The sequence below is a fragment of the Rhinolophus sinicus genome, linkage group LG01, assembly GCF_036562045.2.
Source record: "Rhinolophus sinicus isolate RSC01 linkage group LG01, ASM3656204v1, whole genome shotgun sequence".
NCBI lineage: Eukaryota > Metazoa > Chordata > Mammalia > Chiroptera > Rhinolophidae > Rhinolophus > Rhinolophus sinicus.
Genome location: NC_133751.1, coordinates 57,702,421 through 57,715,496, shown reverse-complemented (window position 1 = coordinate 57,715,496; position 13,076 = coordinate 57,702,421). Strand labels below are relative to the sequence as shown.

Genomic DNA, 13,076 nt, shown 5'->3' with positions numbered 1-13,076 from the left:
GCTACATGGTTCTCAAAACAATGTGTGTTGGAATCCTCTGAAAGGTTTATAAAACCAATTTGCTGAGCCCTGCTGTCAGACTTTGTGCTGTAGTATGTCTGGGGTAGAGCTTCAGAATTTGCATTCTAGCAAGTTCCGCGGTGATGCTGATCCTGCAGTCTGCTGATCACCTCCTGAGACCCTCAGCACGAAGAGAACAATTTTATCATCTCAAGTGAGGTAAACTTACTGAGTAAACACTTTAAGACCGCAATGGTTCCTATCTCAGGTGAACTGATACTAATTTATAAGCCAGAAATTTGAAGCCAGGGATGCAGGGCATGATGCTCCATATGATCAGAGTAATTCTTGCAGCGCTAGAAATGATCACATGAACGTCTTTTACGTGTGTAGTCGTTACAAGATTCTAAATTCACATCCTTTACATGGGGTTAGTTTTGTGGTCCATAGCGCTGGAGTTCAGGAAATCATTACCTCATTCTTCCATAGCCTTTTTCAACTTTGTCACTTGATTTGGAGAGATTTTGTTAGGTTGCTTCTCTACTTAATTGGATTCAGGTAATTGATTTACTGCCCATTCCAGTTCTAACTATAGACCACAGCTGTAAGGTCATTCTAATGAAAATTTTGAACAGAATCTTCTGTGAACCGTGTAGTGTATTTTGTATATTTTGGTTATTATTTTAAAGAAGAAACTTTCCCTCACCTTTTCGTCTATTTTATATTCAGGGTTTTTCAATTTCCATTTTCTTTGGAAGTTAAATCTAGGCACAGCCTAATATAATCTGGGTGCTTGTGTTTGATGTCTCTTCTAGGTTCACTTCTTCAACAGCTTTTTTCATAGACAGCTGGTAACCAAAGGATATAATGGAGTGAAGAGATGGACTAAAAAGGTATTCTCTTTATTTCTTTTTATTCTAAATTTGAAAAGAAGATGATAAGCCACTTTGAGTGGAAGGCTAAGAACTTTAATACCAGTATGTTAATTAGAAACAGACTCCTTAATGTGACAGTTGTTTTTATTGTTTGTTTTAAATCTTGTTTGAAAGACAAGGCACTAGTAAAATTGTTCTGTCCACTTGATTGGAACATGCTGTGACAGAGCACTGGGCAGGCAGTTAATGGTTCCTACGTAGCTATTAGCTTAATGTGGAACTTGGCCAGGACACTTATCTGGACTTTAGATTGCTTATGTATAAAACATAATGATAAATCAGAGTCATCCCTAAAGTCCCATCCAACCTTAATTGATCTCTATATTCGTTGACTATGCCAAAAAATTATTTTAAAAGCCCATTTATATTCTCTTTTTGATATTTTGACAAAATTACCAAAAGTTCAAATTCCACAGTCATAGATCTAGAGATACTGTAACTTCTCACTTTTTATACTGGATGGGTTAGAGAAATTAAGAATGCCATATGTGAAATATATGGAAAGGAATAAAAGACTGGAACAGAAACATTAAGAGCAAGTCTTGTCCCAAGTAGCTGTGGAGGGAAATAACTTTTTGCAAAGTACAAAAACACCTGATTGAACATTGCTGTGTAGGTAATGCTTGTCTGTGCTATGCATTTATCAATGCCAAGATGAATGAAATGTGGTTGAAGAGTGCAAGTCTGGGAAACAGGTATAATGAACTCAGGAATCAGACCTGGGTTCACATCCCAGTTCAGCCACTTAACTACTTGTAAGACCTTGGGCAAATTATGTAATGCTTCTAAGCTTCAGTTTCCTCATCTGTAAAATAGGAGTATGGATAGTATTTACCTTGTTGTGAGAATTAAATGAGATAATGCATGTAAACCACTAAGTACATGGTAAGCACACAGTAAGTGATAATCGTTATTATATCATGATGGTAGAAGCATGGGCGTAGGCTAGTGGAGCTGGAATACAGACAGCAAAGAAGAGTGGCATGACGTGGACCTGATCCAGAGATTTAGGGCCATGAGGTCTAGGTTTTAAATTTTATCCTAAATGTATAGAAATCTATTGAAGGGGTTTAGGTGACATCATCTAATTTCTAGTCTTTACTTTAGCATCACTGAAGAAGATGATGTGAGTGTGGGAGCAAAATTGATGTGGGTAGAATAGGAGGCCATTACAGATTGATGGTATTTTGGATTAGAATGGTAGCAGGAGAGATGGGAGATGTACACAGATTTGAATGTGATCTAGGAAGTAAAATTAACAGGATTTGGTTGATGGGTTGGTTATGGGATGAAGGAGAAGGAAGTGAGAGATGACCTCCAGGTATGTGGCTTGTACCCCTGGATGGGCTGTGGTGGTGTTTATATTAGAAAAATTGATGACAACTAATTAGGGGATTGGTCAAATTTAAAATATACATCCATTTAATACAATGCTACTTAACCAGGAAAAGTTATGTAGGTGAGGAAAGGTGATCATATGTAACGTGGAGTACAGAAAGATTATAAATAGCATGGGAAAACACAGACATACCTTGAAGATATTGCAGGTTCGGTTCCAGACCACTGCAGTAAAGCAAATATGATGATAAAGTGATTTACACAATTTTTTGGGTATCCTAGTACATATAGAAGTTATGTTTACAATATACTGTAGTTTATTGAGTGTGTAATAGCACTATGTCTAAAAAACAATGTACATACCTTAATTAAAAAACACTTTATTGCTAAAAAATGCTAACCATCATGTGAGCCAGTTGGAAAAATGGCACCTATAGACTTGCTCAATGCAGGGCTGCCACAAATCTTCAATTTGTTAAAACAATGCAATATCTGCAAAGCATAGTTACCATGTTTCCCTGAAAATAAGACCTAGCCGGACAATCAGCTCTAATGCATCTTTCGGAGCAAAAATTAATATAAGACCCAGTCTTATTTTAATATAAGACTGGGTCTTTATAACATCACATCACATCACATCACAACACAACATGACACCGGGTTTTATTTTAATATAATGTAAGACCATGTCTTATATAATATAATATAAAACTGTGTCTTACATTAATTTTTGCTCCAAAAGACACATTAGAACTGATTGTCCGGATAAGTCTTATTTTCAGAGAAACACGGTATGTTTCCAGGAATTTATCCACTTCTAGGTTGTCTGGTTTGCTGGCATATAATAGTTAGTAGTTAATCTCTTATAATCCTTTGTATTTCTGTGGTGTTTGTTGTCACTTCTCTTTCATTTCTGATTTCATTTATTTGGGCCCTCTTTTTTTCTGGATGAATCTGGCTAAAGGTTTATCACTTTAAAAAGAACCAGCTCTTAGTTTCCTTTATTTTTTCATCTCTATTTTCTTTCTTTTTTTAAAAAGTTTATTGGGGTGATAATTGTTAGTAAAGTTAGGTAGATTTCAGGTGTACAATTCTGTACACATCGTCTATAAATCCCATTGTGTTCACCACCCAGAGTCAGTTCTCCTTCCATCAGCCATATATTTGATCCCTTTTACCCTCATCTACCACCCCCCTCCCCCCTTATCCTCTGGTAACCACTAAACTATTGTCTGTGTCTATGAGTTTTTGTTTCTCATTTGTTTGTCTTGTTCTTTTGTTGTTTTTGGTTTATATACCACATATCAGTGAAATCGTATGGTTCTCTGCTTTTTAATGTCTGACTTATTTCACTTAGCATTATAATCTCAAGATCCATCCATGTTGTCACAAATGGTCCTATTTCATCTTTTATTACTGCCGAATAGTATTCCATTGTGTATATATACCACAACTTCTTTATCCATTCATCTACCGAAGGAAATTTTGGTTATTTCCATGTCTTGGCCACTGTAAATAAAGCTGCAATGAACATTGGAGCACACATGTCTTTATGGATAAGTGATTTCAGATTTTTTTGGGTAGATACCCAGGAGAGGGATTGCTGGGTCATATTGTAATTCTATTCGTAGTTTTTTGAGGAACCTCCACACTGCCTTCCATGGCGGCTGCACCAGTCTGCATTCCCACCAACAGTGTATGAGGGTTCCTTTTTCTCCACAGCCTCTCCAACACTTGTTACTATTTGTCTTGATGATAGCCATTCTAACTGGGGTGAGGTGATACCTCATTGTGGTTTTTATTTGCATTTCTCTGATGATTAGTGATGTTGAGCATTTTTTCATATGTCTATTTTCCATTTGTATGTCCTCTTTGGAGAAATGTCTCTTTAGGTCCTCTGTCCGTTTTTCATTTGGGTTGTTTGTTTTGTTGTTGTTGAGTTGCATGAGTTCCTTGTATATTTTGGAAATTAGCCCCTTGTAAACAGTACTTGTAGGTACTGTTTTCAAAAGTCTTCTCCCATTCAGTTGGTTGCCTCTTTATTTTGCGATGGTTTCTTTTGCTGTGCAGAAGTTTTTAAGTTTGATATAGTCCCATTCATTTATTTTAGCTTTTACTTCCCTTGCCTTTGGAGTCAAATTCATAAAATGCTCTTTGAACCCAAGGTCAATAAGTTTAGTACCTATGTTTTCTTCTATGCAGTTTATTGTTTCAGGTCTTATGCTTAAGTCTTTGATCCATTTTGAATTAATTTTGGTACATGGTGACAGATAGCAGTCCAGTTTCATTCTTTTGCACGTAGCTTTCCAATTCTCCCAGCACCATTTATTGAAGAGGCTGTCTTCTCTCCATTGTATTCTGCCAATACCATGCTGTTTTGATTATTGTTGCCCTGTAGTACAAGCTAAAGTCAGGGAGTGTGATACCTCCAGCATTATTCTTTTTTCTTAAGATTGCTTTGGCTATTCGGGGTCTTTTGTGGTTCCAAACAAATCTGATGATTTTTTGTTCTATTCTTTAAAAAATGCCATTGGGATTTTGATGGGGATTGCACTAGATCTGTCTATTGCTTTGGGTAATGTGGCCATTTTAACTATGTTGATTCTTCCAATCCCTGAGCACGGATGTCTTTTCATTTCTTTGTGTCTTCTTCAGTTTCTTCTAAAAATGTCTTGTAGTTTTCAGCATATAGGTCTTTCACATCTTTGGTTAAGTTTATTCCTAGGTATTTTATTCTTTTTGCTGCAATTGCAAAAGGAATAGTTTTTTTTTATTTCTTTTTCTGCGATTTCATTGTTAGTGTATAGGAATGCAATGGACTTTTGTATGTTGACTTTGTAGCTGGCAACTTTACTGTATTCATTGATTGTTTCTAATAGCATTTTGGTGGAGTCTTCATCATGTCATCTGCAAAGAGTGACAATTTAACTTCTTCATTCCCAATTTGGATGCCTTGTATTTCTTTCTCCTGCCTGATTGCTCTGGCGAGGGCTTCCAACACTATGTTGAAAAGCAGAGGTGATAGGGGATGGCCCTGTCATGTTCTTGAAGGTAGACCAAAGGGCTTTAGTTTTTCATCATTAATTATGAGATTAGCTGAGGGTTTGTCATACATGGCCTTTATTATGTTAAGGTATTTTCCTTGTATACCTATTTTATTAAGTGTTTTAATCATAAATGGATGTTGTATCTTGTCAAATGCTTTTTCTGCATCAACTGATATAATCATATGAATTTTGTCCTTTGTTTTGTTTATGTGATGTATCACATTGATGGATTTGCGGATGTTGAACCATCCTTGTGCCCCTGGGATGAACCCCACTTGGTCGTGATGGATAATCTTTTTAATGCATTGTTGCATTCGATTTGCTATAATTTTGTTTAGGATTTTTGCATCTGTATTCATTAGAGATATTGGTCTGTAGTTCTCTTTTTTTGTGTTGTCCTTACCAGGTTTTGGTATCAGGGTAATGTTGGCCTCATAAAATGAATTAGGGAGTACTGTCTCTTCTTCTGTTTTTTGGAAGAGTTTGAGCAGAATTGGTATTAGATCCTGTTTGAAGGTTTTGTAGAATTCACTAGTGAAGCCATCTGGTCCTGGACTTTTGCTTTTGGGAAGGTTTTGGATGACTGATTCAATTTCGTTACTAGTGATCGGTCTGTTTAGATTTTCCAGTTCTTCATGGTTCAGTCTAGGAAAGCTATATGTTTCTAAGAACTTGTCCATTTCTTCTATGTTATTGAATTTGGTGGCATATAGTCCTTGATAGTATTCTCGGATGATCCTTTGTATTTCTGTGGTGTCCGTGATAACCTCCCCTTTTTCATTTCTGATTTTGTTTATTAGTGTCTTCTCTCTTTTTATCTTAGTGAGCCTAGCCAAGGGTTTGTCAATTTTGTTAATCTTTTCAAAGAACCAGCTCTTTGTCACATTAATTTTTTTATTGTCTTCTTGTTCTCTATTTAATTTAGTTCTGCTCTGATTTTTATTATTTCCTTTCTTCTGCTGACCTTGGGTTTCATTTGTTCTTCTTTTTCTCGGTCTTTAAGGTGTAACATGAGGTTATTTATTTGGGATTTTTCTTGTTTCTTGAGATATGTCTGTAATGATATAAATTTCCCTCTTAAAACTGCTTTCGCTGCATCCCAAAAATTTTGGTAGGATGCATTTTCATTCTCATTTGTTTCTATGTATCTTTTTTTTTTTTTTCCAAGTCAAGTTGTTGTCCTTTCAATCTTAGTTGTGGAGGGTTCTGTTCAGTTTCAAGTTGTTGTCCCTTCAGTCTTACTTGTGGAGGGTGCTGCTCAGCTCCAGGTCCAGTTGCTGTTGCTAGTTGCAGGGGTCACAGCCCACCATCCCTTGTGGGAGTTGAACCGGCAACCTTGTGGTTGAGAGGACATGCTCCAACCAGCTGAGCCATCCGGGAGCTCAGTGGCAGTTCAGCTCAAGGTGCCGTGTTCAATTTTAGTTGCAGGGGGTGCTGCCCACCATCCCTTGCGGGACTTGAGGAATTGAACTGGCAACCTTGTGGTTGAGAGCCCGCGCTCCAACCAACAACTGAGCCATCCGGGAGGCAGCTCAGCTCAAGGTGCCGTGTTCCATCTTAGTTGCAGGGGGCAGAGCCCACCATCCCTTGCGGGACTCGAGGAGTTGAACTGGCAACCCTGTGGTTGAGAGCCCACTGGCCCATGTGGGAATCGAACCGGCAGCCTTCGGATTTAGGAGCACAGAGCTCTAACCGCCTGAGCCACCGGGCCGGCCCCTCTATGTATCTTTTTTTTTATCTCTCCTCTAATTTCTTCTTTGACCCAGTCCTTCTTTAAAAGTGTGTTGTTTAATCTCCATGTATTTGTGTTTTTTCCTGCTTTCTTTTTGGAGTTGATATCCAATTTCAAAGCCTTGTGATCAGAGAATATGCTTGGTATGATTTCAATCTACTTAAATTTGCTGAGGTTACTTTTATGTCCCAATATATGGTCTATCCTTGAGAATGTTCCATGCACACTAGAAAAAAATGTATAGTCTGATGTTTTAGGATGAAGTGCTCTATAAATGTCAATTATGTCCATTTCATCTAATGTGTCATTTAGGGCTGCTATTTTGTTATTTATTTTCTGTTTGGATGATCTATCCATAGCTGTCAATTATGTATTTAGGTCCCCTAGTATAATTGCGTTTTGGTCAATTTCTCCCTTTAGTTCTGTTAGTAGTGGCTTGGTATATTTCGGTGCTCCCTGATTGGGGACATAAATATTGATGACTGTTATGTCTTCTTGTTGTATAGTCCCCTTTACCATTATGAAATGTCCATCTTTGTCTCTTGTTATCTTTTTCACCCTGAAGTCTGTTTCATCTGATATCAATATGGATACACCTGATTTTCTCTGGATACCATTTGCTTGTCAATTTCCACCTTTCACTTTGAGTCTATGCTTGTCCTTGTAGCTGAGATGTGTCTCTTGGAGACAGCATATGGTTCGGTTTAGTTTTTTGATCCAGTCTGCTACTCTGTGCCTTTTTATTGGTGAGTTCAGTCCATTTACATTTAGGGTGATTATTGATATGTGAGGATTTCCTATCATTCTATCTTTAGTTTTCTGGTAAGACTGTGTCTCCATTGTTTCTTTGCCTTTTTGTTGTTGTCTATTATTTCTGTGTGGTGGTATTCTATGATGTTTCCCTTTGTTTCGTCTTTTATTACAGTGTGTATTTCAGTTCTGGATTTTTTTTTGAGTGGTTACCCTTAAGTTTATGTAAAAGAAAGTTTGATATTTAGTGTATTCCATTTCCTTCAGCATGCCTACTTTCTCCATTCCCATATTCCAGTTCAGGCCTTTACTCTCCCCGTTTTTATGTTTTGGTTGCCACAAATTGTCCCTGTTGATGGTGGTTGAATAGCCTCCTTTAGTATTTCTTGTAGTGCAGGTCGTGTATTAGAAAATTCCCTCAGCTTCTGTATGTCTGGAAAGGTCTTTATTCCTCCTTCTCATCTAAAGTATATCTTTGCTGGATATATTATTCTTGGCTCATAATTTCTCTCTTTCAATAGTTTGGATATTTGGTTCCACTCCCTCCTGGCTTGTAGAGTTTCTGCTGAGAAATCTGATGATAATCTAATGGGCTTTCCTTTGTAGGTTACTGTCTTCTTTTCCCTGGCTGCCTTGAGGATTCTTTCTTTGTCGTTGATTTTTGGCATCTTCATTCAATACAATGTGCCTTGGAGAAGGCCTGTTGGGGTTGAGGTAATTAGGTGTTCTATTTGCTTCTTGGATTCGAGGATCCAGTTCTTTGCACAAGTTTGGGAAGTTCTCATCAACTATTTGTTTAAATATACTCTCTGTTCCCTTCTCTCTTTCTTCTCCTTCTGGTATCCCCATTATTCTTGTATTGCTCTTTCTTATGGAGTCAGAAAGTTCTTGTAGAGTTCTTTCATTTCTTTTAAGTCTCAAGTCTTCTTTCTTCTTTTATCTGTGTCATTTCCAGGTTTCTGTGTTCAATGTCACTGATTCTTTCCTCCATCTGGTCAACTCTACTGTCTAAGCTGGCTATTTCATTCTTAATTTCTTCTATTGAGTTCTTAATCTTCAGAAATTCTATTTGGTTCTTTTTTAAAATTTCAATCTCTTTGGTAAAATGTTTATGTTGTTCTTTGATTGTGTTTCTGAGTTCATTAAATTGCCTTTCTGTGTTTTCTTGCATCCCGTTAGTTTTTTGAGAACCACAATCTTGAATTCTCTGTCATTTAAGTCACATATTTCCATATCTTTAAGTTCATTTTCTGGAGACTTTTCACTTTCTTTCTGAGCAGTCTTGTTGCCTTGGTTATTCATGGCAATTCATGATTTATTATTTCTCTTCCTAGACATCTACAGGAGTGGGTTCTGCAACAGGTTGTTAGGAAGAGGTCTTTCTTTTGTTTTCCAGTACGTGTTTGTAGAATGTTTGTTTTTTCTCTCCGACTGCAGCCTTTTTTTCTCTCTCACGTTGTAGTGTTATGTTTTCTCTGCACTATTCCAGTTTCTCACACAATGGGGGGATTCCCTGCAAGGTGGGCTTCTCCTCTGTTAACAGTTCACCTGGGTCATAGGGCACCACGTCCCTGTGGAGCTGCGGAGAGCTTTTGAAGTTCCAAAGCTCTTCCTGCACCAGATTCAGAGCCTGTGTGTTTCAGCAGTTCTGTTTACTCCTGCAGGGATCCACCCAGATAGGTGGGGACAGGGGAAGGGTGGGGTGTGAGAGGTTGCCCAGAGCAATGGCGGCGACCACCACCACAGCCGGTGCTGCTTCCACATATCCCTCCCCTTTGCCGGAACTAGTTGGGCTGCGAGTCTGTGTCTGCGGACCACAGTTCTTAGAACTGCAAATATTCTGTTCTTTTGATTTGACACTGCTACTGTTCTGCTTCTAGCACTGGCAGGTGGGGGCGGGGCAAGCTCTGGGAGGGGTGGGAGGGGGCAGCTAGTCTCAGTGCCTAAGGCTTCCATTCTCTGCTGGGCAGTGAGGGCTTAAACCACCGTTTTCAGCCTTCTTCCCTCAGTCTTTGCTCCGAGGTCTCTGCCGTGAGCGTTGGGTTCAGCTGTGTTATATGCTGTCCCCTCAGCCCTGTGGGCCATAAACGGAGCCCTAGCAGTCCGATCTCCCGCCGCTGCGGTAGTTCCGGGAAGCAGCAAGCTCGGAGCACTGAGCTAGGTCTGCATCCTGCGCCTGCGCGGCTCCGTCTCCGCACTTCTCCCTTTCCTCTTCCCCTGCTTGCGCAATTTGCCCATCTTTAGGTGAATTCAGTAGTGGGCCTCTTCGTCTTGCCTATCTGCTGTGCAGGGAGTCCTTTGTGGAGTTACAGTTTTTCAGTTTGTTGTAAATTCCAGGGGATATTTCCATAGGCTCACCTGACGCCACCATTTTGATGACGTCTCCTCTATTTTATTTCTTTCTGCTCTGATCTTTATTATTTCCTTCCTTTCACTCACTTTGGGCTTTGTTTGCTCTTCATTTTCAAGTTCCTTTAGGTGTAAGATTACATTGTTTGAGATTTTTCCCGTTTCTTGAAATATGCCTGTATCACTATAAACTTTCCTCTTAGAACTGCTTTTGCTGTGTCCCATAGATTTTGGAATGTTGTGTTTCCATTTTCATTTGTTTCAAGATATTTTTTTATTTCCTCTTTAATTTTTTCACCCATTGGTATTTTAGTAGTATTTTTTTTAGCCTCCACGTGTTTGTGTTTTTTCTAGTTTTTTTCTTGTAATTGATTTCTAGATTCATAGTGTTGTGGTTGGAAATGATGCTTGATATTTCAGTCTTCTTAAATTTATTGACACTTTTTGTGGCCTAATATGTGATCTATCCTGGAGAGTGTTCCATGTGCACTTGAAAAGAATTTGTATTCTGCTGGTTTTAGATGGAATGTTTCATATATGTGTGTGTGTGTGTGTGTGTGTGTGTGTGTGTGTGTGTGTGTGTGTGTGTACATATATATAATGTTTCATATATATATTAAGATTATTACTAAAATATAGCTAACATACAATATTATATTAGTTTCAGGTATACACCATAGTTATTCAACATTTATATACCTAATGAAGTGATCACCCTGAAAAATCCAGCAACGATCTGACACCGTACTATGCTATCACAATATTATTGACTCTATTCCCTGTGCTGTACGTTACATCCCCATGACTTATTTTATACTTGGAAATTTGAACCTCTTATTCTGCTTTACCTTTTCCCCCCTCTTTTAATTTTTAAATTACAGTTGACATTTAATACTATTTTATATTAACTTCAGGTATATAGCACAGTGGTTAGACATTTATATAATTTAAGAGTGACCCCCCTGACTAGTCTAGTTCTCACCTGGCATTATACATAGTTATTACCATATTATTGACTATATTCCAAATGCTTTGCTTTATATCCTCATGATATTTTGTAACTGCCAATTTGTACTTCTTAATGCCTTCATCTTTTTCACCCTGCCCCCAACCCTCCTTCCATTGATCACCCCAATAAATCTAGTACCCTTCTGACACCATACATAGTTATTACCGTATTATTGACTATATTCCTTGTGTTATACACTACATGCCCATGTGTATATTTATTAATTCCATCTGTATAATGTGTCATTTAAGACCAATGTTTCCTTGTTTATTTTCTGTCGGATGATAATCTATCATTGTAAGTGGGCTGTTAAAGTCCCTACTATTATTGTAATACTATCAGTTTCTCCCTTTATGTCAGTTAATATTTGTTTTATGTACTTGATGCTCCTATGTTGGGTACATAGATGCATACAAGTGTTGTATCCTCATGTTGGATCAATCCTTTTATCATTATATAATGCCCTTCTTTGTCTCTTCTTGCAGTCTTTGTTTTAAAGTCTATTTTGTCTGATATTAGTTAGCTATTGCAACTTACTTTTCATTTCCATTTTCTTGAAATACCTTTTTCCATCTCTTTACTATTTGTGTCTTTAGTTCTGAAGTGAATGTCTTGTAGGCAGCATATATATGAGTCAACCATTATTCTTAATTATATGTATAAAGTTGTGTTTATATGTGTGTGAAAATTAATATATATAAGAAGAAAAAGATCTGGAAAGATACACACCGAAGTGTATCTTTTTATCTGTATTTTCTAATGTTTATTTAAAAAAAATTTTTTTATAATTAGGAAATAAAGTTTCTTTTTGAGAGGACTGTAAACTTGGTTTCATTTAATACTGTATTTTAAATATGATTCCTTGTTTTAGATACTCAGAAATTTTGAGCTGAAAGGACCAGTTGTTAATCATGTCTGACATTTCCTCCGAGGCTTATGGATACAGAAACTAAAAAGCAGAAGTGCTAAAGTGCTTTGCTCCAAGGTCATGTAGACTAGTAGAAGATTCTTCTAGAGCAGGACATTATCTCAATATCAGAAAGCAAGGAAAGCTTGAGAACATTTAAAATAGCTTTGTGATTGTTTTAACCCTAGGAATCACTAAAAATACTCTTTAAAAATACCTGAATAGAAATTAATTCACTCTTTTACAAATGTTTATTGAGTACATTTATCACCCACACTTGGGATTTTTAATGGAATAGCAAATATTTCTAGATTGTAAAGAATGTATCAGGTTATAAAGGATGAATTAGGATATAAAGGATATGTAAAGAATTATCAGGGATATTTTCTCAAATTTGACATCTGGGAGACCCGAGATTGTATTAATCATAAAAACTAAGATTTATTGGCTACATATAATGTGCTAAGCACAGTTTTATGCATTTTAGATTTATTATCACTCTCAACAACTTCATAAAGTGTGTCTTGTTACTTGTATCTTATATTGGGGAAATCAAAGCACAAAGAAGCTATGAAAATTGCTAAAGTCATTTGGCCAAGAAGTAGAAGAGTCACGATTTGAACTTGATCTGAATTACTTCAGAGCCCATGATCTTAATTACTATTCTGTGTCTGCAGAACGATAGAAGCCGTATAGACTATGCTGTTTTCTATACCATGTTTCCTTCCTAAATAAGAATATACCATATCCTTCCTAGGTCAGATATGTACACAAGAAAATTAGTTACCATAAAAATAAGGGGCCAAGTCACATTAGGCAGTTAATAAGGACAGATTTAGTAGTTTAAATGAAAAAAAAGTGCTTTTTATATCTTCAGTTTTCTTATTGTTGTACCTTATTAGTTATAAGCATGACCTTTAGACTAAGACCCTGGTTCAAATTCTGGCTTCACTACTTCCGTGTTTTATACTTACTTGGGCAGGTCAAAGGTCAGGAAATAGAAACTGCT

The 13,076-nt window shown here is 37.2% G+C and overlaps 1 protein-coding gene across 5 annotated transcripts in view; it reads left to right on the top strand.

Annotated features, from left to right (window-relative positions):
• The window catches only part of SENP5 (SUMO specific peptidase 5), a 45,998-nt gene that overhangs the window by 24,385 nt on the left and 8,537 nt on the right, over window positions 1-13,076 (top strand). For all 5 annotated transcript variants that reach the window (XM_019723618.2, XM_019723616.2, XM_019723621.2 and 2 more), the window contains exon 6: window positions 816-893. In XM_019723618.2, the coding sequence (XP_019579177.2) occupies window positions 816-893 (78 nt within the window). The remainder of the gene's footprint in view (window positions 1-815; window positions 894-13,076) is intronic.